Source organism: Caenorhabditis elegans, chromosome II (assembly GCF_000002985.6).
Source record: "Caenorhabditis elegans chromosome II".
NCBI classification, from domain to species: domain Eukaryota; kingdom Metazoa; phylum Nematoda; class Chromadorea; order Rhabditida; family Rhabditidae; genus Caenorhabditis; species Caenorhabditis elegans.
The window spans coordinates 7,763,714-7,784,885 of NC_003280.10; the positions used below are offsets into that span (position 1 = coordinate 7,763,714).

Below are 21,172 nucleotides of genomic sequence, written 5' to 3' on the forward strand. Positions count from 1 at the left end.
AGTCATAATCATCGAATTCAAATGTTATAGCAAAATTAAAAGTGTGAATATAAGAATATTCATTTTAAACTGACAGGGAAATTGAAACGGAGCTTTTATGGAGCTCTCCTGATTCGATTAAAGTTTTTAATTTAAAATATAGGTTTAGATTTCGATTTGCAATATGAATTGAAGGAAAAGAATTGCATTTTTACAAATGAACATTAAAAAAATGGAATAAATATTACAGCCAGCTTGAGGAAACAGCCAAAACATTGAGGTTCGTACTACTTCTCCGCTTTTTGAATCTCTTCGGGAATAACCACATCTTGAATCTGTTACGAAAAGGGCGGTTGATTGCTATTGTTGAAATTGATGTTATCGATCCATGGAGACTGATAATTATTGTGGAAATATTTACCAAAACTGAAAATTTAGTCCTTCTCATCCAACGACTCATCTTACAATTAGAATGGTTCTTCGGGAAAATAGATTATTAAAAATGACGCAGCCAAACGGGACATAGAACTATGGTCTACCCTAACGAAGGATTCAGAAGTTCGGAAAGGTGTGATCATAAGTAAGTAAGTATCTGAAAGCTTTGCTTACCTTGGTTTCTATAAAGGAGTAGAAATGAGAAGAATGTATATCCCATTGGTAATATTATAACAGCAAGATGAGTTAACATCTGAAAATAAATTTTGATTGTCTAGTTTCTATTGACAAAAGAAAATGAAAAGTGTCACCTGTAGCCACGTCGTATAAAAGAATTTAAGTTGAAGTTTTCTCGTTGCTGAAGACATTTTACTTCTTTCAATTGAAAATAAAAAATAAAAACTAAATCCTGTGAAAAATATAACTTGAATAAGAATCACTAGAGAAAATAGTAAGACTGTAGTAATTAACATTGTATTTGAAACCGGCTTAAAGGAAAATGCAGTTGTGAAAAACTCCGGAATTGGACAGAGAAAGTACTAAAATTCTTGAATGATACTTTACAAAATGAGCGATCTTACATTGACGTAAGAATTTTTAGCCGAATTCTGATCTTCAAGTCTCAAAAATGAAGATATAAGTAGTGAAAAACTTATAACAAACATTATGCAATGGTATTCTCGTCTTTTATTCATTTTAAAACGAAAATATGGTGGACACATAGCATTGAAACGATTTTCAAAAATCATCACAACTGCCGAACCAAGACCTGAAAAGTCCTTAACGTTATAGATCATGGAGTTTAATTTTTGAAACAATTTTTCTACTTGTTTCACACTTGTTGCTGAAAAATGGAAATGAAAAATAGAAAAGAAATCTCGAAATTTGGCGCTATAGTTTCTTCACCAAACTTGACCCAAGAATATTATCTTAGATCAAAAATTGTCAAAACTCGGGCAAAACTTAGTTTTAGCTTTTTTCGGCAATATGCCGCAACTATTTTACTTAATTTTCAATTCACCTGCTATGATTATCACAAGCACTACCAGTTGAATTTCTGTTTTCAACCCAATTAAACTAAATAATCCAACTGGAAGCACTACCAGAGTTGGAATGAAAAAATAAGGAATTAATAGAAACGAATACATCAAATCCATAGCTCTTGTCCTGTGATTTGGAATTAAATTGGTTTGAAGTATTCAGATTTTCTTACCAAAATGCCAAGTTTATTAAACACCGTTTCATATCCTTCATTTGAGTTGGTGAATGATAAATCAAAAGATACATTGCGTAGCTTGTAGGGAAAAGTTCCAGAATAGTGAGAAAAAAACAGAAATTTCTAAAAATTACAGGATTCTCCAGCAAAGAAACTTCTTGTTTGCAATCCATTGTGGTTGATCGAACAAAAAAAAGTAAACGAAGAATCAGATATTTATAGCAGATGTGAAATTTGTGACAGAAAAATGTAGTATAGATGGATGAGATAGTTGAAGCATAAAATGCATAATAAGTCAGGCGATTTTTTTGCTGGTTTTGTAGAATTTTCTTCTGGTTTATGCGTAGGCTTTGTACCTATGGAATATAATTGTGATTATTCAGCAAAAACGGCTGAACAAAGGGTGAAAATGTCCAAGATGAAAGGTTATTAATTGAAAGAAGACTCCATATTACAAATGCAATTGCAGTCATCTCAAACCCCGCTTGTTAGTATATTCTAACATTATTCGATATTTAGGCGTTTTAACTGAAACATTCAAAATGAATTATAGTTTTTATGCAATCCATGGTACCTCATGTTCATTCAGAAAACCACGAATTGTTGGTAAATGTAAAGCATCACTCATATTCTTATCAAATCGATCTTTGCTTCTGAAATCATATTCACGTGAAATGTGTTTCTTCCAGTTGTTTCATTACCTTTGAGCTGCGATCAAATCTTTCCCTTTCAGTGCATCTTCTCTTTCAATAATAAGTTCTCTGAGTCCTGCTTCACGTGATTTCAGATCTTTCACACTTTCATCAATAGCTGATGCTTGAGCGTACCTGGAAATTTCTATCACAGAACAGAAGATAAACTGGTGTTACTTTTCCTCCCAAATTGATTCTTCTCGTTTTCTTTCGAGAAGTCTGAGCATGTTGTTAAACTCTGACATACGAGATCCAAAGTATACCTGAAAAATACCTATGAGAGTTAGTATGATGCTAGGGTTCATTGGTTTGTTTTTTTGCTGAGTTTTGACTATATTTTTGATGTGCAACTTGAAACATAAGCCCACACATTTTATGGTCATATATTTCAATAGATGAAAACTAAACTAACTAGAGCATGAAAGCCAAGCGAGCTGAAAAAGTGAACTTGTGATTTGAGTATGTTATCATCAAGTTGCAAAAATATGTAACACATTTACGAGGCGCTGTCTCACTATTGAACAATTTTATTATGATCCTCTGAATGACAATGTAGTAGCTCTTCCGAGTTCCCTGGCTGCTCTCCGTTCGCAGATCTTTGTGTTTTTTTTTAATGTCGAACTAAAGTGTAATTGTAACTTATTACCTCTTTTCTGGGTTTCCCTTTGTTTCCTTTTTCGTCGATTCCCAAGATTTCGTCCAAAATTTGTTTTTTCGATCTTAAAATTTCAATTGATATTTGCACATTTTACATTTGCACAGTATTCAGTTTTATTTTTTGGTATTTTTTTTGCACATGACTAAACAAACGAGTACATAGAAATAGCAAAAGGGATGTGTGACGATGCAGTGATGTCAAGGGATGGAACTGAGTATATTTATATTCAAATAGAAAAAAAATATCGAGGGGATAACATACAAGAAACATGATAATCAGGTAAAAATGATTAAATATGAATCACACAATCAGAAGAAAAACAAAAGAGAAAATAGTATTCACAATAAAAAATATGAACTGCCGACTACCTGTCAGATAATGGAGGTGATACTGATGATTGTTGTTTTGAGGATGAAGACGATGATACCTGGAAAACAATAAAATTGTATCGAAGACGAAATAAAACTTTTGACACATAATCACTTTTTTATATAATTCTGATTATTTTTTAATTTTCAGAGTGGTTTTTTTTAATATTAGGATGTAATCCAGCTATTAAGCCACAACAATTATTGCCTGGATCATACATAGGCCTGCGTTTTATCAAAGTTTTTTTAAACTTACTATTAATTAAAATTAATCGCTATATTCTGTATATAATGAAATATCTTTGTTTTTACTGTTAACAAATTTGTATGAAAAAAAAAATCAATTGAGTTTTGGATCATCTATGCTTATTTAAATTATTTATCTAAATATGTAAAATTTAATTATGTTTAATTTTGTTTTAGAACATTGCCTGGCAAATATTTAAAGTTCTTATCAGAGTTTTGCAATACAGAATGACTCACCGGAGCAGACTTTTCACAACTTGTATCAATTGCAATAGTTTCAGTTATCGCCGATGTTGTAGGCAACTGTGGATTCTGGAAAACCCATTATAATTTCAGTTCAAATTTTAAATCCACTCACTTTCATAACGGCTTCCCTTTTTCGTAATCTATTCAACATTTCTTTTGAAAATAAAATCTCCTCATCTTCTGAATCTGTGTCGTAAAGTCCAACAATAGTCTTTGTTTCTCGCATTTTCTGAAAAAAAAAGAAAAATGAAATGAAGTGATGTGCAGTTGAGCATAAGAAAATGAGGTTTTCTCAAGAAGAAAAAAAATAAAAAGAAGCTGACAACTAACAACCACTGAATAGAAAATGACTGAAATAAAAAGTCACCAAGGATACCATTACGTCACATGATCAGTCAAATTGGGTCAATTTTCCCATGGTTGCAGTTGCTAAAAAAAACTTTCGAAGTGAGCAATATTCAAATGATCAAAATTAAAACTTCTTAGATTTTAGTTAAACATTTTTATCATCTTATAAAAATAAATCTTTGGAAAAATTCATAAAAATTATGAAATAAACTTCGAAATTCATACAGTGAAACCACGAAATAACTATTTTCATATATTTTCTCGAAAGTTGAGTAGAAGGCAGCAGTTCAACTGACTGAATAGCAAATAAGATGAGAAAAGAGCAAACAATTGAACTGCCAATCTCTATTTATTTCTATTATCTATCATCTGTTCTGAAAAACAAATCCTAGTCTAAAAAGTATATATCAAAGTTATGAAGGGATGAATATTTCCGTAATTATGGATAATCTCAAATGATATGTATAAATATATACGAAACAATCTTTTAAATCTGAATTTGAAGGCTTATAAAATACATTTCTGAAAAAAAAATCAATGGAAAAATATCGGACTCTAAGAGACCTTGTAATCCTTTTGTTGGAAGAAACCTACCACAAGTACACTTATGGCGATTTTATATAAATTGCGGGGGAAAACAGGGGGGAGAGAGAAATAGAAGTAGTGTTTACGTGAGTGTATGGCGTCAGAGAAGGTGTCTCTCTTTCGGTGACTAACCAAATATATATTATATATTTGGTGAAAGTGGGAATACTGAGCAAAAGCTTGTACAAGGAACACCTGCATCTCTAGGTTTTCCCTTTTCCCTTTTTTGTTTTTGTTATATGTTTTCATGTGTAATATGATTGGATTCGTTAGTAGAAAAGAAACAACTCACAGGCCCACTTAATGAGAAATTAGTTGTTAAAAAATTATTCTCCAATTTATCACAGTTTCTCAACCTTTTTTTGAGGTAACAATGCAAAACGTAAGAAATTATAGGCAATATATGTATATGGAGCACGATGAAAAAAGTAATAGGTGAGCAATGGGCCAAAATTCAAAGCTTCTTGGTTTGCACACTTTAATGGCCGGAAATTTTTACGGAAAAAACTAGAAAACTTCAAGAAAAGAATAGAGCAAAAAATAGATGCGATTTTAAAATTAAAAAAATTCTTCATTGAATGAGAATTTCTCAAATTTTTTGTGTTACAACACAATTGCTCACAGACTTCATTGTGGGTTTAATTGAAAATTTGATCGACAATAGGGCTCGAGTCTTTTATATTAAATTGAATAGTTTTTTAGAATACAAATGTCAAAAACACGCACAGCTTTCAACAAAATTGGAACATGCAAACAAGAAATTTCCAACTCGATAGGTGTACAAGTCTGAGGAGACTGGTAACTTTTTACAACAAAATAAAAGAATAAACTATTGAAATATATGGAAAACTGACCGGTTTTGACTTCAACGGCAGCAGAATTCCCTTGTCGAGTTCGATGTAACTCATCTCTGTCTGTTTTGGTTCGTCCTTCAAATGACTGTCAAATGGTAGTATTTCACCTGCAATTAACGGAAAGAAAGGTCATTTGGTAGTGAAATTGAGAGTTGAAACTAATTAGTTTAATAGGTGAAATAAATTTTAAAGAAAACTGCATACTTTAATTTTTAAATTCTTTCTCTTTAAAAGAATTTCTTTCTTAAGAAAACTTTTCAAAATCTTACTTTTTCTTCTTTCGTTTTCAGATTCTTTCAAATGGTCCAAAAGCTCAAAAACTCCAATGAATTTCCTGTTCTCCGACTCCATTTTAGAAACAATTTTTGCTTTTACAGAGTAAAAAAATGAAAGAAAACGGGAAAAAATTGACATTGGATGATGGATTTTTGAATGTTTTGATGGCAAAAAAATAACAAAAAAGGTGAAAAGAGAAACAAATATTCCGGGGCTTTATGTGATGATACCGAACTTTGACTTCAAATTTCTCATGAACAATGGAGTTTTTTTATTTTAAAAATTTCATTATGCAAAGTCAATGACTATCGAATTGGCTATATATTTTAAATGAAACAAATAGTATAAACTGACCTGCTCCACTGATAATAACAGAAAGAATGGAGACTTGACGATGATGATTGACGTCTGAATCTGAGAATCCGTGCACTGATATTCTGAAATTTTATGAATACATAATCATTGTAGATTTCGAAAAAAAAGTACAAATGAAGTTCTCATTTTGCATTGGAATTCGAAGGCAACATTCTGGCAACAACTTGCCAATTTATTAAGTTCTTTCAAATATGTTTATGCCAAGAAGTTCCTCCAAATTCCGAGAAAAAATATATCAGAAGAATTCGTTTATTCAGTAATCCTATAAATTACTATTCGCGTTGTTATAAATAGTTAAAGTTGAAAAACTACCTCAGAGCAGTTAAAAAATTTCCAACGAAAATTGAAAGCTATTTGTAAGCAACACGGTTTTTGGAAAAAAATTCCCACTCACAAAAATGCAATCTAATATAAAACGGAAAAGGTATAATCGAGCGGAAGTGGGGGTCAAATTGAAATTCATGGAAAATTGGAATAAGAGAAGCAGAGTGTATTGAAAACGAGAGTCTTTTTTGACATTGAAGTCATGTGCATTGAGCTCGTTTTAGCGGATTTCAGAAAAAAAAACTGCTAGACTTGCTCATTTCATCGTGTAATAATTTTTGAGAAAGGGTTCAACATAAAGTGTATTTAATTTACGAAATTTTGAACAAGTTCATAATGAGCTGTAATTTTGGATAAAATGTTTTTTAAAAGATGCATTAAACTAGATATCTTCGATGTTTGAAGGTTGATAATATAAGTCAAAAAATATGCTTCAATTTTCTTCGAAAAAGAACGAGAAGGGAAAGAAAACAAAAAAATGAGCGAATCGAAGAAAATTGGCTGAAAGAAATAATTGTTACGTCTGAAAAATGAAAAATATGGGAAACAGCATGCTTTTGACACAGATCTGTGGCATTTATGGGTTGAATAAAAAAGATTTGGCAAGACGGGTAATGTCTCAATTTTTGTTTTACGTGTTACCAATAGTGAGCATTTCTCAATGGCAACCGAACTTTAAAATATATTTTACATTTTCGTGCAAAAAGGATATAATGATACAAAAGCCAATAAACTTTGAATGTATATAGTAATAGTATCTTCTAGAATCTTCCATCCATAATGACAATTCTCATAGATACACGCCTCTTGTAGACGTGTAGTCTTGACTACAAACTATTGTTTATTGTGCTCGACCGTCCGAACCAAACAGTTTTGGCACATGAACACAAACCACGACTTGTTTTTTGTCTATGTTCTATTTCTCCGTTTCCTAGTACCTACCGACACTTACTCTTAGTAAAATCGAACGAAAAAAAAATGACGAGAAAAGATGTAAGTAAACAGAAAAAGAAAACGACGTGGACATTTGGGTGCCAACAGCCGTTTTCAAAAAGAGTGGAAGCCTAGTGGTGGAACCCATTATTTGCTTTTGAATTGACGATTTGACAACAATTTTGTGCAGATATATTTGAAATGATGATGATGCTTTCAGAGATTCTGTTCAATGTATAAAAAGTTATACTTGCGGATTTTTAATGTGAGCTCTTTCTTCTTTTTTAGACAAACCTCACAAATTTAGCTGGTGAATTGAAGAAAACAGTTGCCTTCGGATGCTTCTGACCGTATTCTACATGAAAATCGTCTCTGAATGAAAGCTCTTGACGAACTGAATAATCGGCATTGTAAGATTTTCCACGAGAGTTTCGAAAATGATTTGATGGAATTCCAAGTGAAACTGTCAAGGATGATGCTGAAATTATTTTATTGAATGAACGTAGATTCGATTCTAAAACTACGTGGATAATCTTTATGAACAATTAGCTTAACACTGCTGACGAGACTTTCTTCTTCGAGCTCTAATACCATTGATTGTGGAAACGAATGGTTTCTGAAATATTTTTATAATAAAACTTTCGAATTTAAAAAGCAAGAACTTTTCAGTTATCCAATTGACATAAAATGTTTCAGCTTCTTCATCCGAGTCAGCATCTTCCAAAACATCTTGGGAAGTTGTAGAGATTATTGAAAATGGAAGAGGCATGTAAAGTGTTGAATATTGAGTTTTTGAAGAAAAAAAGGATAAGTGGCAATAGAAGATGTGAATTATTCAATATTTAAAACAAAAGTCGTAGAAACAAGGAAAAAACAGCAAGTATATGGAAACGGTTGGTGATGTTTAAAAATTTTCTAGGTGTACTCTGATATCTAGTTATTAAAATTGTCTACTGTTACAGTATCCTTCATGTGCAGTTGGATCTTTAAAAAATTATATTTTAGGAGTAAGTTTCGCAGGGATGGTCGAATTTGAACTTCAGCCAGTTGGAAGTAGACTCGAAAGGCACCGGATGGTACCGAATATGATATTTTAATCAGTATATCTAATCAGTATAAGATGTATATCTAGAGTTCAATCAAACTGCTCTGTAAAGCCTAATTCATTTAGATATGTAGAAGAACTGTCTACAAAGTAATCTGTAAAAACGTACAGAACTATTTAATTGATATATTGAAATTTTATTTCACGTAACCTCTTCGTTTGTGTAAATTTCATCATAACGTGTTTCTTCCTCTTTTTCCAAATTAACAACTCTTCGCTAATCATTCCCTTGTTCTACGAGATCGTTGGAAGGTTCTAGCTATGAACGTCACCAGTGTCACTTCAGAGGATGGTGTTAAAGAATTCGAAAAGATTGTTGTGGAACCTGAAGATATCGAATATGTTGAGGTAAACCTTTGTTATTTTCGTTCTTCCCGAGAACCTCATATTACAGATTCCGGCCGATGCCAAAAACGTTGACTTGACGCGTCACCGTATCAAAGAAATCGGTGATTATTCGTGGCTCACTCACGTCGAACACTTCTCGTTTCGTTGGAATCTGATCAAAAAGATTGAAAATCTGGATTGTTTGACAACGTTGACTCATCTCGAGTTTTACGATAATCAAATTACAAAAGTTGAAAACTTGGATAGCCTCGTCAATTTGGAGTCACTCGACCTGTCATTCAATCGTATCACCAAAATTGAAAATTTGGAGAAGTTGACAAAACTGAAGACTCTCTTTTTTGTTCATAACAAAATCACTAAAATCGAGGGTTTGGATACGTTGACTGAGCTGGAATATCTCGAATTGGGTGACAATAGAATTGCGAAAATCGAGAATCTCGACAACAATCTGAAACTCGATAGATTGTTCCTTGGCGCTAATCAGATTCGTCTTATTGAAAATGTTGATCATTTGAAGAAGCTCACAGTTCTCAGTCTTCCAGCCAATGCGATTACTGTAGTTGATGTATAGTTATTTCTTCTTTCTAAATACCACTTATAAAACAAAATTTCAGAACATTTCGGGACTTCACAACTTGAAAGAGATTTATCTGGCTCAAAATGGCATCAAGTACGTTTGTGGAATCGATGAGCATCTTCCTCTTGAAATTCTGGATTTCAATCAGAATCGTCTTGAGAAGGTCGAGAATATCCATCAATTGAAGACACTTACAGACTTTTGGGCAAGAGGAAATAAGGTAATATAGATCATTTGATTACATTCCATAACTAATCAATTCTTTGTTAATTTTAGTTGGATAACTGGAGCATTATGGATGAATTGGTTGAACTTCCACAACTCAATAGTGTTTACCTCGATTTCAATCCAATTGCATCAGTGGATACTTATCGTGGAAAGGTTATTCATCTCTTGCAACAAATTACTCGTCTTGATGGAACTCAGTGCCGTGAGGTAATTTAAAACTTAATTAAATTAATCTTCAATTTGTTTTTTAATTTCAGCATTCGATGCTCCGTCCACCAAAAGAAGAGAAGAATGAGACAGAGCTTTCGCGTGTTGTACTTGATAATCCGTCTGATGATCATCCCACTGAGTCCGTCTAATACTTGAACTTTAGCATTTATTCAACTAGATGAAGATTTCTTGATTATTGATATTTTATTAAACAAGGAAGCCGGAAATAAATAAAATAAAAGAGGGAGCGATTTTGAATCGGGGGTTGTTGAAGCTAAAACTTAATAGGGTAATACTGGTAATAGAGAATAAGGGGAAGTGTCCCAACCAATGGTGTATTTCATCAACGGAAGTGAATATCGTGGTGGAAAATTGAATGAATTGAAATCAGACGTGTCAAAAAGTCAAATTAGTTTGATGATTTTTACTTTTTCAGCTCGTCGAGGGCCTTTTGAAGTACGTCGAAAAGAACTGATGGCTTCTGGAAGTCGTTGTCGACGAGAGTAACCAAACGGAACTCATCATGAACAGCCTTGATGACTCCATATGATTTAGATTCTTTTGGATAAAAATCTCCCCTAAAATTAAACAATTAGACAGAACGAGTGATTAGATACCTTACCATTGGGCCATCCACATTTGGTAAGCTTCATCTCTCCATGCGCGGAAAGAGAGTGGATCGACGACTGTTGGCTGGGCAATCTCAGATCCTGGGAATACTCCCCAAGTAACTGCAATCGGAGTGGTTTCTTCGCTGTTGGTCTTGTCGAAGGTACTCTGAAGAAGAATTTATTTTATGGTTTTTAAAATTACTTTTTAAACATACATCCTTATTGATGGCATGGTAGTTAACTCTGACTGGGAATTCTCTCTCGATGATTTGAATGAGCTTGTCGGACAACTCCGCGGTCATGAAGCATTCGAGGTATGCCTTTTGGTAGCAGTAACCTCCTGGTTTTCCCCACCCAACAAGTGGATCAGTGGATGGAGCTCCATTAACTGATGGCTGACTGTTGACGGTCAGAATTCCATTCTCATTACACCAAACAAGTTGTTCACTGATCAATGAAGTTTCTGGCTGAACACCAGTTTCAGCTTCTGTCCATGGAAGTACAGTAACCTTGACGCCATCGGCGTTTGGAGCTTGAGTAATGTAGTTGATGAACACGCGCTTGACGTCTTCAAAACTCTCGATGTTGGCTCCGAACATAGCTAGACGGTCATCGGCGTTTCGAACAGTCTGAAATTTTATCTGTGAGAAAGTTCTAACACAATCTTTGAACGAACCGTCAAATTAGACAAGTAGTAGCTGCTGACATCTCCAAATGCTGGCGATGAACTGTTTCCCCATCTTCCGTTAGGGAATTGATCCCAATCACGAGTTCTGGTGATGTAACTGCGTGGGCGGAAACTCCAGTAAATTGGACGAACACTTTCCAGACATCTGATAGGATGTTGCGAACGATTTTTCCATGGGAAAACACGATCACCCTCGAGTTTCCAGAGACCAAGAGATTTGAGAATTTCACGAATACTTCCTTCACGATTCATAGTGTATAGATGGATGGAAGGGGCAGTTCCATTGTCAAGAAGACGGCGGCACATTTCAATGCAACGCTCTGTTCCGTACTTTTGAACAGCATCATCATCGTGCTTGATTGGTTCGAGATCATCAAGAATATGTTGTGGAATCTCAAGTTGTGAGAGTTTGGCAATACGTTTGATAGACTCATAACCCATAATTGGCATGATTCCCGGAATAATTGGCTGAGTGATTCCAATTTCACGGCAGTCGCGCACAAACTTTTCGAAAGTTTCAGCCTCAAAGAATAATTGAGTAATGACGAAGTTTGCTCCAGCATCACATTTTGCCTTCAAGTACATAAGATCAGCTTTGTAAGACGGAGCTTGTGGATGTCCAAGAGGATATCCTGCGCAACCAATTGAGAAGTAGTTTCCATATTCTTCGCGGATCCAGCGGATCATATCAAGTGCACGGAATTGATGGGTATCTTCGAGCTCAGTCTAAAATTGAAAAATATTATTTAATTTTTTGACAATCTTGTTTCATGATTAACTTACGCCCGGTGGGAGATCTCCTCTCAAAGCAAGAATACTTCTCAATCCCATTGCCTTGGCTTGCTCGAGATGTTTCAAAGTATCAGCTTTATTGTATTGAACACAAGTCATATGCAACATAGTGTCGACTCCACAATAATCAAGCATTGAAGCAGCAATCGAAGACGATGAAGTCACTTTATCGACGTTAGCTGGATCACTTCCCATATGCCATGTCATATCGACAAAGACGGATCCACCTTCGGAAAGACGTTCAACACGCTCTAAGAAGTTTGGAACTCCATTGACAAATCGAGGTGGGAAGAATTCAAGAGAGAAGAATTGTTGTTTCTCATCGATAAGACGTTCAATTCTCTCGTGAAGAAGTTCATAATGCCTGAAATATAAATTTGTTTAGTAATAGCTTTATATCTGATCAAAACTTACTTTGGTGACCAGCTCTTTCCAGATTCCAGAGTTATCTTCTCCTCGACAACCGCATTCTCATCGGTCTCAACACCACTGAAATTCAAAATATTATATTATTCGATCAAAAAACCTGAATCAACAACCCACTTTTTACTTAAAACGGCCATTTCAACTAGAGTCTCCGAGGAAACAAAATTTGTTAGCGACAAATGAAGAAATGTGGCAAACAGGATTCTAAGGGCGGAGTGTTATATATCTTCTCCAGAATCATCATGTGATTCGATATGAATCTCGGGAGAGATCTAGGAACGTAACAATTATGATTTGGACAACTTGTTCTTTGATACTGACACAGTAGGAAAGTACTTTTTTTCAAATTTTTCAGAACTTCGGAAAACAAAAAGCTGATGTTGAACTAATACAGTGCTACATCGAAATAATAATTCACTATCATCAATGATATATTAGCTTTTTCTTGTTTGAAATTTCGGATCGAATAAATTATTTCCCTGTATTTTTCCTTGGAAATTTCTTGCTTGGTGTCTTTTGTTCCACTTAATAGAGAGATACTGATCAAATTGTCTCCTAGAAGGCAAGAAAACACGGTTAGATTTAAATTTGATAGATCAGTATTCGATCTTTTCCGAGTGCAGAGAGAATAATGTGTCGCAGAGGACTAACAAACTTTTTTCTGATAATAGACACGTTTTGTACTCTGCCGTGTTCACCTTCATTGATAAGATATTGTGGGGTGATAAGAGATGAAATCATTAGCAACGATAAGTAATTACTATGTTTCTAAAAGTCAATTAGCTCATTTTTGAAAAAAATACTATTTGTGATTCAAAAGGTTGCAACTTGCAAATATTTTGGACAATTCTAGTATATAAATGCACCATGTTTCTCCGACATTTTTCGTTAAAAATTAGTTTTAAAATATAGGAAATCAATCGATTTAGCTGTAAATATAGTTTACTTCGGATGATAATTTTGAAAAAGTGCTTAAAAATTACTTGGAAGTTGCAAATTGCCGATTGTCGAATTATCAAGCTTTGTTTTTCGGTAATTGGCAACTTTCAGGTCATTTTCTGCATTTTCTCATATGTTTCTTTTTTTTTAACTAAACATTCTAACTTTAGCCATAATCAGCGTGCTTTTTTTTTGAAAATTTCAAGTTCTTGAAATTGAACAGAAATTGTATTTTTTTTTTGAAAGGTTTTCACTCTCAACAATATAAAAATGCCCAAATCACGTGAATATCAATGGTATCCAACAGTTGACACTGATAAGAGATCAGTTTGTGATCGCAGTGGGACAAATGGGTGGTAGACATGTCTTCTGATAAGATAGAGGTCAAGTAGGTAGAATTGGTAGAAAGGAGGCATATTTCAGTGCTTTTTTTAAAAGCATTTTGAGACATAAAAAGATGCTCTAAGTTTAGAAGATTAATATAAAGAACCTACCAATATGGCATTGTGGACAGAGAATCGATCTTCTTAATGGTTCCATGAGATTCAATAACTTTAGTTTCTCCAGTATTCGTCATTTTCCTTGGTTCGTTTTAACCGTAGTTATTCTCTGTCGGGAACCACGAATCCGTTGTTTGATGAGATTCACCGACTGAAATTTGCTCGTATTAAGTCCGATTCTTTTATACAATCAGAGAAAAGGGCGGAGCGTTAAGGTGGCAAACGGTTGGTAAATTGGAAAAAAGAGAAGTCATAGAACTATCAATGTCCGCTAAATGTTCTTAATCTAAGCAAAAATGACAAGAAAATGAGAAACAAACGTGCTTCTGGCATAAAACCACTTGTTTTGTTCAATATTTATATAGAAGGAACATAGCATGCTGGGTCTCTCGTTCTCTCACTAAAGCGTTCGTCGTGGCACTCAGTGCACTTTTGCATACATGAAGCAATACACATTCTCAGCGGGGCGCCGATTCCTTCATAGAAATCGGATTCTTACAAAAGACAAAAAAGATAAATCGAAACATTTTTTGAAAATAGCGGTATTTGAAGCAGAAAAAGTGAGTGGGGAAGTCTTTTAATTTGATAACAAATGAGTATTAACAATATTTTGGTGCATGATGACCTGTGAACGATTTGGTTGGGTTGTTATCGGGGCAACAACAATAATGTTTTGCCAAAAATTTGCCAAATAGTTCAACGTGGAACTTCTCTTTGTTTGTCTTATGCAGTGATGTTTATATGGAGATGCCAGTGCCATGTTGTACGGTACCTGACACGATTAAAAATATGTCAACAAAAACAAGTGTACGCCTTTAAAGAGTACAGTAGTTTCAGCAGTTTGCTGATTTCTTAGTTTTTTATCGTTTCCTGTTTTTTAAGCTTCAATTTTTAATAAACAGTGAGTGTGAAAACTAAGAAAAATTGAACAACGGTACTCCTTAAAACCGCACTCCTCTCCTTTCACTGAAAATTATTGGCCGTTTCGAGACCGGGTACCGTAATTTTTAAACAGCGAAATTTAGCATTTAGGTATTTGCTCTATTATTCAACTTTGAAAATTCTGTTGTTTTCTCAAAACAAAATTTTTTTTTTGTAGTTTTTATAACATATTAAATATTTTCTGATATCTGCAGTCATATAAGTTATTTGGTGCAAGAGTAACTGAGAAAATACGGATGCGTTCTAGAAAAAAAGGATAAGTAAGAAAGTCGTAGATAGTTACTATTTGATAGTATCTCAAGAAAGAATGGGAAACTAAGCAAGACCTTGAACTAATCGTCATTTGAAGAGAACTTTAGCATAGTACGTTTTCAAACGAAAACCACAATTTCTCAATACTGCCTTCCCATCACAAACGAAAATTTTATCCTATAGGATTAAAACCAATTTTCAGTAGAACTACAACAAGATTCTGAAAAGTGCACTCAATGCTTTCACGAATGGGCTACAGCACAAGATGATAACTGTATGAAATAATCATGTAATGCACGATATCAGGCCATTTCAATTGGTCTTTTGCGGCGATTTATCACTGGTGATAATTGGAAGTTGGACAGATAAAAGTATAAGATTGAAAAGATTGAACCAACAGAGATTAATAAAATAACAAAAGTCGGAGATGATAGGCAACTCAGCAGCAAATTTAATTTAATTTTCAAAAAAAAAATTCATGTAGTATAATTTTCATTAAAAAAAATGGTTAGCAAGGAAAATGAAATGATTATGTTTCTTCGTCTTCAATAACTTCCAGCTTAATTTGACTTGTCAACTTTTTCAAATGTTTATCCGTAGCCTCGACTTGTCCATGCCATGCGTGCAGTTTGTTGGCCCATTCATCACTGATTCGAGGTTTCACTTCAACTACGCTGGCCGATTTTCTGTTCTTCTTGTTCGCAGGCGATGTGAATGATTCGTCACTGAATAATTTAATAATTTTTAATTGAAGAAAAAAACAAAAATCTTCACTTACATTTGGGAAGCAGTTATCGGAGCAGAAGTTTGTGGGATTTGTTCTCGTTTCACTTCAACCAATTTCGCATTTGCACGTTTTGGTGCCCGAATTCTTGCAACTCCCGATGTTCCCTGCTTGCCTACTTTACCGCCCAATGAATCTTCAGGTATTTCAGGCTTTATTCTGGCAGCATACTCATTTCGTAGAACTTCTTCAGCCAATGCATTATCGTCTAATAACTCTTCAGGATTAACTGTTGTCGTTTTTCTGCGTCGCCGTTGTCTTACAGGGCGATCAATCGGGCTGTAAAAATAGGTTATTATTTTGGGGTTAAACTGTAATTGCTTACATTGGAACCTGAGCATCATTATCATCCAAACATTCCTGGGCGATGTCACCAAACGTTCTTGCGGTAAGATGTTTGAAGTTTTCTGCAAAAGTTGAACGCTGACTTTTGAAAAAAAAAAACATATTTTCGTGTAATAAATGTACCTTCCATGTTTGGATCAAGATGCCTTCTTTGTCTAGTGTGTTTTAGTCCTTCAGCATATGCTTTACTTCTCAAAGTTGATCTGCTTGAACCAGCTGTTTCCTCTGGAGCGCTACTAATTTCTGGATTTGTTGGAGAACTTTCGAACTGTTCTTTATATTTTTCGACAATGCCCTTGATTTCGTGTAATGGTGATTTGAGCCCCGTTAGAGTATCACTTAGTCCAAGTTTTTGCTTAGCCTCTGTGTAAACTCCGTGAATAAATGATAATTCCGTCATAATATCAGAACTGAGCATTTTCGTAACACTGGAAAACGGCTCCTGAAACTGTTTATGAAAAAATTCCAATAATTTAACTTACTTACAACTGGAATTTTGTTAAAATAGGGCAACTCTTCCTCGGCAAGGTATTTTTTGTGGGTTGCCGGATCATATGTCGACTGAAACACTTTAATTCTAAACGCTTTCTTCAGAATAAGCATTTTGAGAGCCGCAATTGGTTCAAGAAGTTTTTCGACTTCTAAAGATTTTTGAAATTCGAGAAGCTCTTCGAATTGTACCGCAGTGACCGGAATCTGAATTAAATTTTTTAAAACTAAATTAAACTTAGAATTAATCACCTGACAGACATGATCAACTGGCTGCAAATTGTACAACGCATAGCAAACATAAACTCCGAATAGCCTCTCCTGAAAATATAACATTTCAGACTTATTTTTACTTCTATTTCAAACCTTGAATGCCCTGAATGCTCCAACTTCATTCACTTTTCCGAAATACATTGCTGCGTGTTGTAACAGGTATTCAGTAAACTGAAAGCCGGAATATTATAATAGACTAAATAAAATCAAAATAAAGCTACCTCTAAGCATTCGGCAGGATTTAATCGATAATGAAGAATGGTCTCAAAATGCATATCCCGAAAAACATCAGCAAAGTCTCGAATTCTTAATTAATCAAGATTTTCCATCAAATAATACATTTTCTAACTATACCTGTTGGATCCCATAGATATAAACTTGTTGCACAATAAATGAAGATCTTGTTTAACTCCAGTTCCCATAAATGGCGTGGGAATACCTCCAGAAGCCATTGCGACTCGTTTTTTCCTTGAATCTTCAGAAATAAATCCGAAAATAATTGACGAAAATAAAAACATGCAAGTGCGCTCTATCGTGAACAACCAATTCTCGGCGGGAACCAGCGGTATTCAACGCATTTCAAAATGAGTTGCGCCTCAATTTACCTAAAAATATTGTTTTTCAATCGTTTTGATATAATTTAGCTCAAAATATTCCCATAAAATTAGTTTAAATATATTCGCAATCAATTTTACGCTTTATTAAAACATCAAAAGCTATAGATCTGCGTGAAACGTTCTTATAAATCGTGTTGCCGTGAAAAATATTCTACTGATCGTTTTCTATCGAAACATTTTCATGTTTTCAGAAGAATCGAACTTCAATCAGTATGCCTGACGACGAGGAGAAGCTCCAATTACTTGCTGTAACGTTTTATCATTTCATCTATTACCAACTAAACCTAATATTTCAGGACGTTGAGAGGCTCAAGAAAATTCTCCGTCAAAAAGATGAAATGCTCGAGGAGATGGAAGACGATCTCAAAAATCAGGGAAAACCTTGTTCTTCCAAACTTTCACTCGAAGAACGTGCACAAGAATTGAGTGAACAACTTCGCGATCTTCATGTTGAGATGGACGGAAAAAACGCCACAATTCTTGATCGGGACGCTCTCATCGATTCACTGCGTAGTGAGATCGACAAACTCGAAAAAATTGTAGGTTTTCATCATTGTGGGCAACATTAATATATTGAATTCTCAGAATAAGGAGTTTGCCAACGGATCAGTGATTCCCGAACATGATGATTCCAATTCCTTCGGAGAATCTGAAATGCTTCGTATTAGCGAAGATTGTCAGAAATACAAAGAGACGGCGACTGCTCTTTACGAACGAAACGCCGAACTCGAAAAAGAAGCGGTCAACTTGAAAGATGAAATTGAGTCGATGATGGATCATATTCGGGACCTCAAAAATCATATGGAGACGCGTGATGAGGAAATTGCCAGATTGGAAGGAGAGCTTTTTGATGAGAGAAACTCCCATGAAGGAAAATTAGCGGCACGCGGAAATTCAATGTTTTCTGAGGTAGGTTAAAAAATATCAATTAACTGCATTTTTTTTAATATTCTTCAGGTTATTGATGCCGAGCGGAAGGTTGAAGAAGACCTGAAAGTTCTTCATGGAGAGAATCGAGCACTGAAAGGGATGGTAAAACGTCTTCGAATGGAAGTAGAAGAAGTCGAAGAAAGACTTCGGTCATCCACAAAAAGATTCAACGTTACCCGAATGACCACAAGTGATATTGATGTCAAAGAGATGCGTCGTCTCAGAGACAGAGTTTGTCACCTGGAAACGGAAAGGGTTCATTTGTGGGAAAGAATGTTCATTAAAATGAGGTCAATTCCAAAACGCGAAGTGGGAGCGTTGATTACCGGCTACTTCAAGTCGTTCGAATTGTCAATTGCGAGCGTGAAAGGAGGTTTTGACGGTTTGATGAAGGACAACGAAAAGTACGTGACAATTATTCGTGGATTGCAACAGGAAGTAGAAAATCTCAAAGCGGACATTGTGCAACTACAATTCGACAATAAATGTGCTCACAGAAAAGCTGCACCAGTTGTCAATAAGGATTTCGAGCACCCGCTTCTTGCTGCTCCTCTGAAAACTCTTAACAATGGACGACCATCATTCTTCATTAAACCGAAAAACGTGGAACCCATGCCTCAATTAGGGCATTCATTATCCAGTATTGCCGTTACGCCACAGGTAGATAAAAGTGCAACTTTTCACTATAAATAATTATTTTTCCAGAAACCAGCAGCTAAATTCACCACTCGTTCCTCCATCAAAGATGATACTTCAGAATGGGCAGAACGTCGTATGAAAGCTCAAGCTGAAAAGAAATTGGCGACTCCGACGCCGCGTTACAACTATATCAAACTGTCCGAGCCCGTTCCAAAATTCAAACCGGCTGTTCTTCAAATGCCATCAACCTCAGAAACAAAGGAAAACTGAGTAAACATCATGTTCGTAGTCATCTCGTATTCATATAAAACCGCCTGTATTGATCTCGTCCCCTCTATTCACCAAGTTTTGTCGATTATTCTACAATGTTTCCTATTTAATGCATGTCAAATAAAATTATTTTTATTATAACGCTCATTCTTAGATTGTTGATGTTCAAGAACTTGATAGAGCCGCTGGCGGGAGTGCAGTGGAGCGCGAAACCCTATCGATATTACACGATCACTTATTGATTTATATATTTTTAATATTTATTATTGTAAATATGGGGTAGAATATAGAAAAATATTTTCCAGATTTTCTCTTCCCTACAATCTTCGGAGATCTCGTATGGATATGCTTTCGATATAGGTTCAGTTCTTACTACTAGTAACATTTGAGAGAGCTTAAAATTTAAAAATTGTAAACCGTTCGAATTTGTTCTGGTGTGGGGTTCGCATGATATTGATCGTTTTTAATATTTACGATGATTTTTTGTGTTGTGCGAGGGTGTTTTAAAATTTGAATTTGCCGCCGAATGAAGTAGAACAAGAACGCAAATGCGCTCTGTGGCGAATGGTGTTCGACAAAAAGTTTTTAAGATCATTTTCTCAGCAAAATTTCGTTTCCTTTCTAATTTTTCCATTTCAGACATCACATTTCGTCCGGAAAGCAGATGCCGAAGAAGAACAATACAAAACGAGCACCACCAAGGTATTTTTATAACATTTTGATAAAAATAATTATCTAATATTTCGTTTAGTGTACCAAAGCCGTCCGGTCCGCCACCTCGATTACTTCAACTGACATCCTCAGATGGACATTTGTTGCAGGGAGACATCCGGGCCCTCCTCCTCTCAAGTACACTTGCTGCAACCATCAGAGAGCTAGGATATGACAAGGAATACTGTGCTGAATTAAAACCGGTACCTGTGAACAATGTTGTTGGATTTACATTAAAATTACTGATTGAATGGTGCGATAAACACAAAGAAGATGATCCTGCAATTGCACTGGCCGAGAAGGACAAGAAAAATATTTGCATTCCTTCCTGGGATAGACATTTTCTCAGTAGACTGCCAATGTCAAATTTGTTCGATCTGATTACTGCTGCATATCATTTGGACGTTACCGGACTTATCAATTACGGCTGCAAAACAGTTGCCAATTCTGCGAAAGGAAAAAATGCCGAGGAAATGCGAGAACTTTTCGGAATACCTGAACCATGGGAACAACCATCTACATCGACTGCTACATGGGATGATTAATTTTCTGTTACTATCTTCGATCTTCAAATATTTCAATTGCACAAAACCGGTATTATGGAAACAATCATTTCAGCCATGTCAAATTGCAATCGAGTTATTCTTTGAATACTATTTTTGTTTGTTATTTATTATATCTTTAAAATTGCATAGGATCGCTCAATGAAAATTACTTTATAAAAAATCACATTTGTATGTAGTTGAAATCATGGAAAAACAAGAAAATGAGTACTAGATGTTGCCATCAATAGAGGTTTTCCTAGGCGTCGGAAGTTTTCATCGCAATCATATGGATCTGAAAATTTTTTCCGGAAGTCATAATTTCTTGATGGATGCTTGAGTGACCGCCTCCAGTATTATATATATACCAGCCGTGGACCGCACCTCCGGCGCGGCCCCCGACTTCTGGAGCTGAAAAC

General features: G+C 35.0%; 7 protein-coding genes and 2 non-coding genes across 17 annotated transcripts; 4 read left to right on the forward strand and 5 right to left on the reverse strand.

Moving 5' to 3' along the window:
• Positions 1-49: 49 nt before the first annotated feature.
• srh-39 (Serpentine Receptor, class H) lies at positions 50-1,843 on the reverse strand. The gene is made up of 6 exons (NM_063231.2): positions 1,628-1,843; positions 1,436-1,581; positions 996-1,183; positions 726-953; positions 589-667; positions 50-405 (listed from the first exon to the last, which is right to left on the reverse strand). The coding sequence occupies exons 1-6, from the start codon at positions 1,801-1,803 to the stop codon at positions 224-226; spliced, it is 999 nt and encodes a 332-aa protein (NP_495632.1). The 5' UTR covers positions 1,804-1,843; the 3' UTR covers positions 50-223.
• On the reverse strand, positions 1,655-8,304 carry cepr-104.2 (the record flags this gene model as incomplete). Of its 8 annotated transcripts, NM_001026753.3 has the most annotated exons (13): positions 1,832-2,158; positions 2,205-2,283; positions 2,332-2,457; positions 2,500-2,585; positions 2,969-3,041; positions 3,349-3,407; positions 3,832-3,906; positions 3,953-4,069; positions 5,628-5,734; positions 6,258-6,340; positions 7,830-8,013; positions 8,060-8,151; positions 8,198-8,304. In NM_001026753.3, 13 exons carry the CDS (start codon positions 8,302-8,304, stop codon positions 2,135-2,137), a joined length of 1,212 nt encoding a protein of 403 aa, NP_001021924.2. The 8 variants fall into 8 exon arrangements, with proteins under 8 accessions (NP_001355406.1, NP_001021924.2, NP_001355404.1 ...); NM_001368601.3 differs by lacking the exons at positions 6,258-6,340; positions 7,830-8,013; positions 8,060-8,151; positions 8,198-8,304 and adding an exon at positions 5,897-6,041 and having other exon boundaries at positions 2,135-2,158; NM_001381507.1 differs by lacking the exons at positions 6,258-6,340; positions 7,830-8,013; positions 8,060-8,151; positions 8,198-8,304 and having other exon boundaries at positions 2,135-2,158; positions 5,628-5,681.
• Positions 1,697-1,717, forward strand: 21ur-13586. The gene has a single exon (NR_051369.1).
• A 446-nt stretch (positions 8,305-8,750) lies between the features above and the next one.
• Positions 8,751-8,890, reverse strand: C06A8.16. The gene has a single exon (NR_051370.1). It is a non-coding gene; the product is annotated as an Unclassified non-coding RNA C06A8.16 (non-coding RNA).
• C06A8.6 (U2A'/phosphoprotein 32 family A C-terminal domain-containing protein) lies at positions 8,786-10,201 on the forward strand. The gene is made up of 5 exons (NM_063233.4): positions 8,786-8,988; positions 9,035-9,553; positions 9,603-9,785; positions 9,842-10,000; positions 10,051-10,201. The coding sequence occupies exons 1-5, from the start codon at positions 8,902-8,904 to the stop codon at positions 10,150-10,152; spliced, it is 1,050 nt and encodes a 349-aa protein (NP_495634.1). The 5' UTR covers positions 8,786-8,901; the 3' UTR covers positions 10,153-10,201.
• On the reverse strand, positions 10,195-14,110 carry mthf-1 (putative methylenetetrahydrofolate reductase (NADPH)). 2 transcript variants are annotated; one of them, NM_171025.9, is made up of 8 exons: positions 13,954-14,099; positions 12,638-12,792; positions 12,509-12,583; positions 12,086-12,458; positions 11,291-12,028; positions 10,830-11,243; positions 10,626-10,780; positions 10,195-10,581 (listed from the first exon to the last, which is right to left on the reverse strand). In NM_171025.9, the coding sequence occupies exons 2-8, from the start codon at positions 12,655-12,657 to the stop codon at positions 10,428-10,430; spliced, it is 1,929 nt and encodes a 642-aa protein (NP_741028.1). In that variant the 5' UTR covers positions 12,658-12,792; positions 13,954-14,099; the 3' UTR covers positions 10,195-10,427. The 2 variants fall into 2 exon arrangements, with proteins under 2 accessions (NP_741028.1, NP_741027.1); NM_171024.7 differs by lacking the exon at positions 12,638-12,792 and having other exon boundaries at positions 13,954-14,110.
• Positions 14,111-15,583: 1,473 nt separating this feature from the next.
• snpc-1.1 (snRNA-activating protein complex subunit 1) lies at positions 15,584-17,588 on the reverse strand. Its single transcript, NM_063235.6, has 9 exons — positions 17,399-17,588; positions 17,266-17,350; positions 17,138-17,215; positions 17,024-17,092; positions 16,769-16,978; positions 16,406-16,724; positions 16,263-16,344; positions 15,932-16,216; positions 15,584-15,878 (listed from the first exon to the last, which is right to left on the reverse strand). The coding sequence occupies exons 1-9, from the start codon at positions 17,494-17,496 to the stop codon at positions 15,683-15,685; spliced, it is 1,422 nt and encodes a 473-aa protein (NP_495636.2). The 5' UTR covers positions 17,497-17,588; the 3' UTR covers positions 15,584-15,682.
• Positions 17,589-17,852: 264 nt separating this feature from the next.
• Positions 17,853-19,638, forward strand: spdl-1 (Spindly-like protein spdl-1). The gene is made up of 5 exons (NM_063236.7): positions 17,853-17,909; positions 17,958-18,200; positions 18,247-18,570; positions 18,619-19,251; positions 19,297-19,638. Exons 1-5 carry the CDS (start codon positions 17,874-17,876, stop codon positions 19,498-19,500), a joined length of 1,440 nt encoding a protein of 479 aa, NP_495637.1. The 5' UTR covers positions 17,853-17,873; the 3' UTR covers positions 19,501-19,638.
• Positions 19,639-19,803: 165 nt separating this feature from the next.
• Positions 19,804-20,941, forward strand: skr-17 (Skp1-related protein). Its single transcript, NM_001393127.1, has 2 exons — positions 19,804-20,202; positions 20,252-20,941. The coding sequence occupies exons 1-2, from the start codon at positions 20,165-20,167 to the stop codon at positions 20,754-20,756; spliced, it is 543 nt and encodes a 180-aa protein (NP_001379551.1). The 5' UTR covers positions 19,804-20,164; the 3' UTR covers positions 20,757-20,941.
• The last annotated feature ends 231 nt before the right edge of the window (positions 20,942-21,172 follow it).

Coding starts and splice junctions, on each gene's coding strand:
- skr-17 (NM_001393127.1), top strand. CDS start 20,165: ATGCCGAAGAAGAACAATACAAAACGAGCACCACCAAG. Junction 20,203..20,251: donor ACAAAACGAGCACCACCAAG/GTATTTTTATAA, acceptor TATTTCGTTTAG/TGTACCAAAGCCGTCCGGTC.
- spdl-1 (NM_063236.7), top strand. CDS start 17,874: ATGCCTGACGACGAGGAGAAGCTCCAATTACTTGCT. Junction 18,201..18,246: donor TCGACAAACTCGAAAAAATT/GTAGGTTTTCAT, acceptor TTGAATTCTCAG/AATAAGGAGTTTGCCAACGG. Junction 19,252..19,296: donor GTATTGCCGTTACGCCACAG/GTAGATAAAAGT, acceptor TTATTTTTCCAG/AAACCAGCAGCTAAATTCAC.
- mthf-1 (NM_171024.7), bottom strand. CDS start 14,036: ATGACGAATACTGGAGAAACTAAAGTTATTGAATCTCATGGAACCATT. Junction 12,584..13,953: donor CTGTCCACAATGCCATATTG/GTAGGTTCTTTA, acceptor TTTGAATTTCAG/TGGTGTTGAGACCGATGAGA. Junction 12,459..12,508: donor GGAAAGAGCTGGTCACCAAA/GTAAGTTTTGAT, acceptor TTTATATTTCAG/GCATTATGAACTTCTTCACG.
- snpc-1.1 (NM_063235.6), bottom strand. CDS start 17,496: ATGGCTTCTGGAGGTATTCCCACGCCATTTATGGGAACTGGAGTTAAA. Junction 16,725..16,768: donor ATTTTAACAAAATTCCAGTT/GTAAGTAAGTTA, acceptor AAACAGTTTCAG/GAGCCGTTTTCCAGTGTTAC. Junction 16,217..16,262: donor AATGATGCTCAGGTTCCAAT/GTAAGCAATTAC, acceptor CTATTTTTACAG/CCCGATTGATCGCCCTGTAA.
- srh-39 (NM_063231.2), bottom strand. CDS start 1,803: ATGGATTGCAAACAAGAAGTTTCTTTGCTGGAGAATCCTGTAATTTTT. Junction 1,582..1,627: donor TTAATAAACTTGGCATTTTG/GTAAGAAAATCT, acceptor TCCAAATCACAG/GACAAGAGCTATGGATTTGA. Junction 406..588: donor ACTCCTTTATAGAAACCAAG/GTAAGCAAAGCT, acceptor CTAAATTTTCAG/TTTTGGTAAATATTTCCACA.
- C06A8.6 (NM_063233.4), top strand. CDS start 8,902: ATGAACGTCACCAGTGTCACTTCAGAGGATGGTGTTAAAGAATTCGAA. Junction 9,786..9,841: donor TTTGGGCAAGAGGAAATAAG/GTAATATAGATC, acceptor TGTTAATTTTAG/TTGGATAACTGGAGCATTAT. Junction 10,001..10,050: donor ATGGAACTCAGTGCCGTGAG/GTAATTTAAAAC, acceptor TTTTAATTTCAG/CATTCGATGCTCCGTCCACC.